The sequence below is a fragment of the Eimeria mitis genome, genomic scaffold (genome assembly GCF_000499745.2).
Source record: "Eimeria mitis Houghton genomic scaffold, Emh_scaff6050, whole genome shotgun sequence".
In the NCBI taxonomy this organism is placed as follows: Eukaryota; Apicomplexa; class Conoidasida; order Eucoccidiorida; family Eimeriidae; genus Eimeria; species Eimeria mitis.
In genome coordinates, this window is record NW_013574271.1 from 1,372 (window position 1) to 1,755 (window position 384).

General features: G+C 41.1%; 1 protein-coding gene across 1 annotated transcript in view; it reads left to right on the plus strand.

Moving 5' to 3' along the window:
• EMH_0085550 (uncharacterized protein) overlaps window positions 1–384 on the plus strand; it is a gene marked incomplete at both ends in the record, with an annotated part of 3,109 nt that overhangs the window by 1,196 nt on the left and 1,529 nt on the right. Inside the window, one exon of the mRNA XM_013500922.1 lies at window positions 318–359. Within this exon, the coding sequence (XP_013356376.1) occupies window positions 318–359 (42 nt within the window). The remainder of the gene's footprint in view (window positions 1–317; window positions 360–384) is intronic.

Consider the following 384-nt stretch of genomic DNA (forward strand, 5'->3'; position numbering starts at 1 on the left):
TTGCTGCTGCTGTTGCTGTTGCTGTTGCTTTGAGTTTGCTTCGGTATAAACTTCTGCTCCTGCTGCTGCTGCTGCTGCTGTTGCTGCTGCTGTTGCTGCTGCTGTTGCTGTTGCTGTTGCTTTGAGTTTGCTTCGGTTCTTGCGGCAGTAGCGCTGAGCTCACTGAACAGCTGGCCTGCATGTATTTGTTTATATGTTGTATTTCTCCTTTTCTGTATTCTATTTGTTTTGTTTATTGTATTTATTTATTTATTTATTTATTTTATTTTATTTTATTTTATTTGTTTTCTTGCTGTGTTTTTCTTTATGCTGTGCAGCGCGTTGAATTGGCTGGTTAGAGACGCCGTCCCAGGCGACAGGTAACCTAATAGAAGCTGTGTTGCT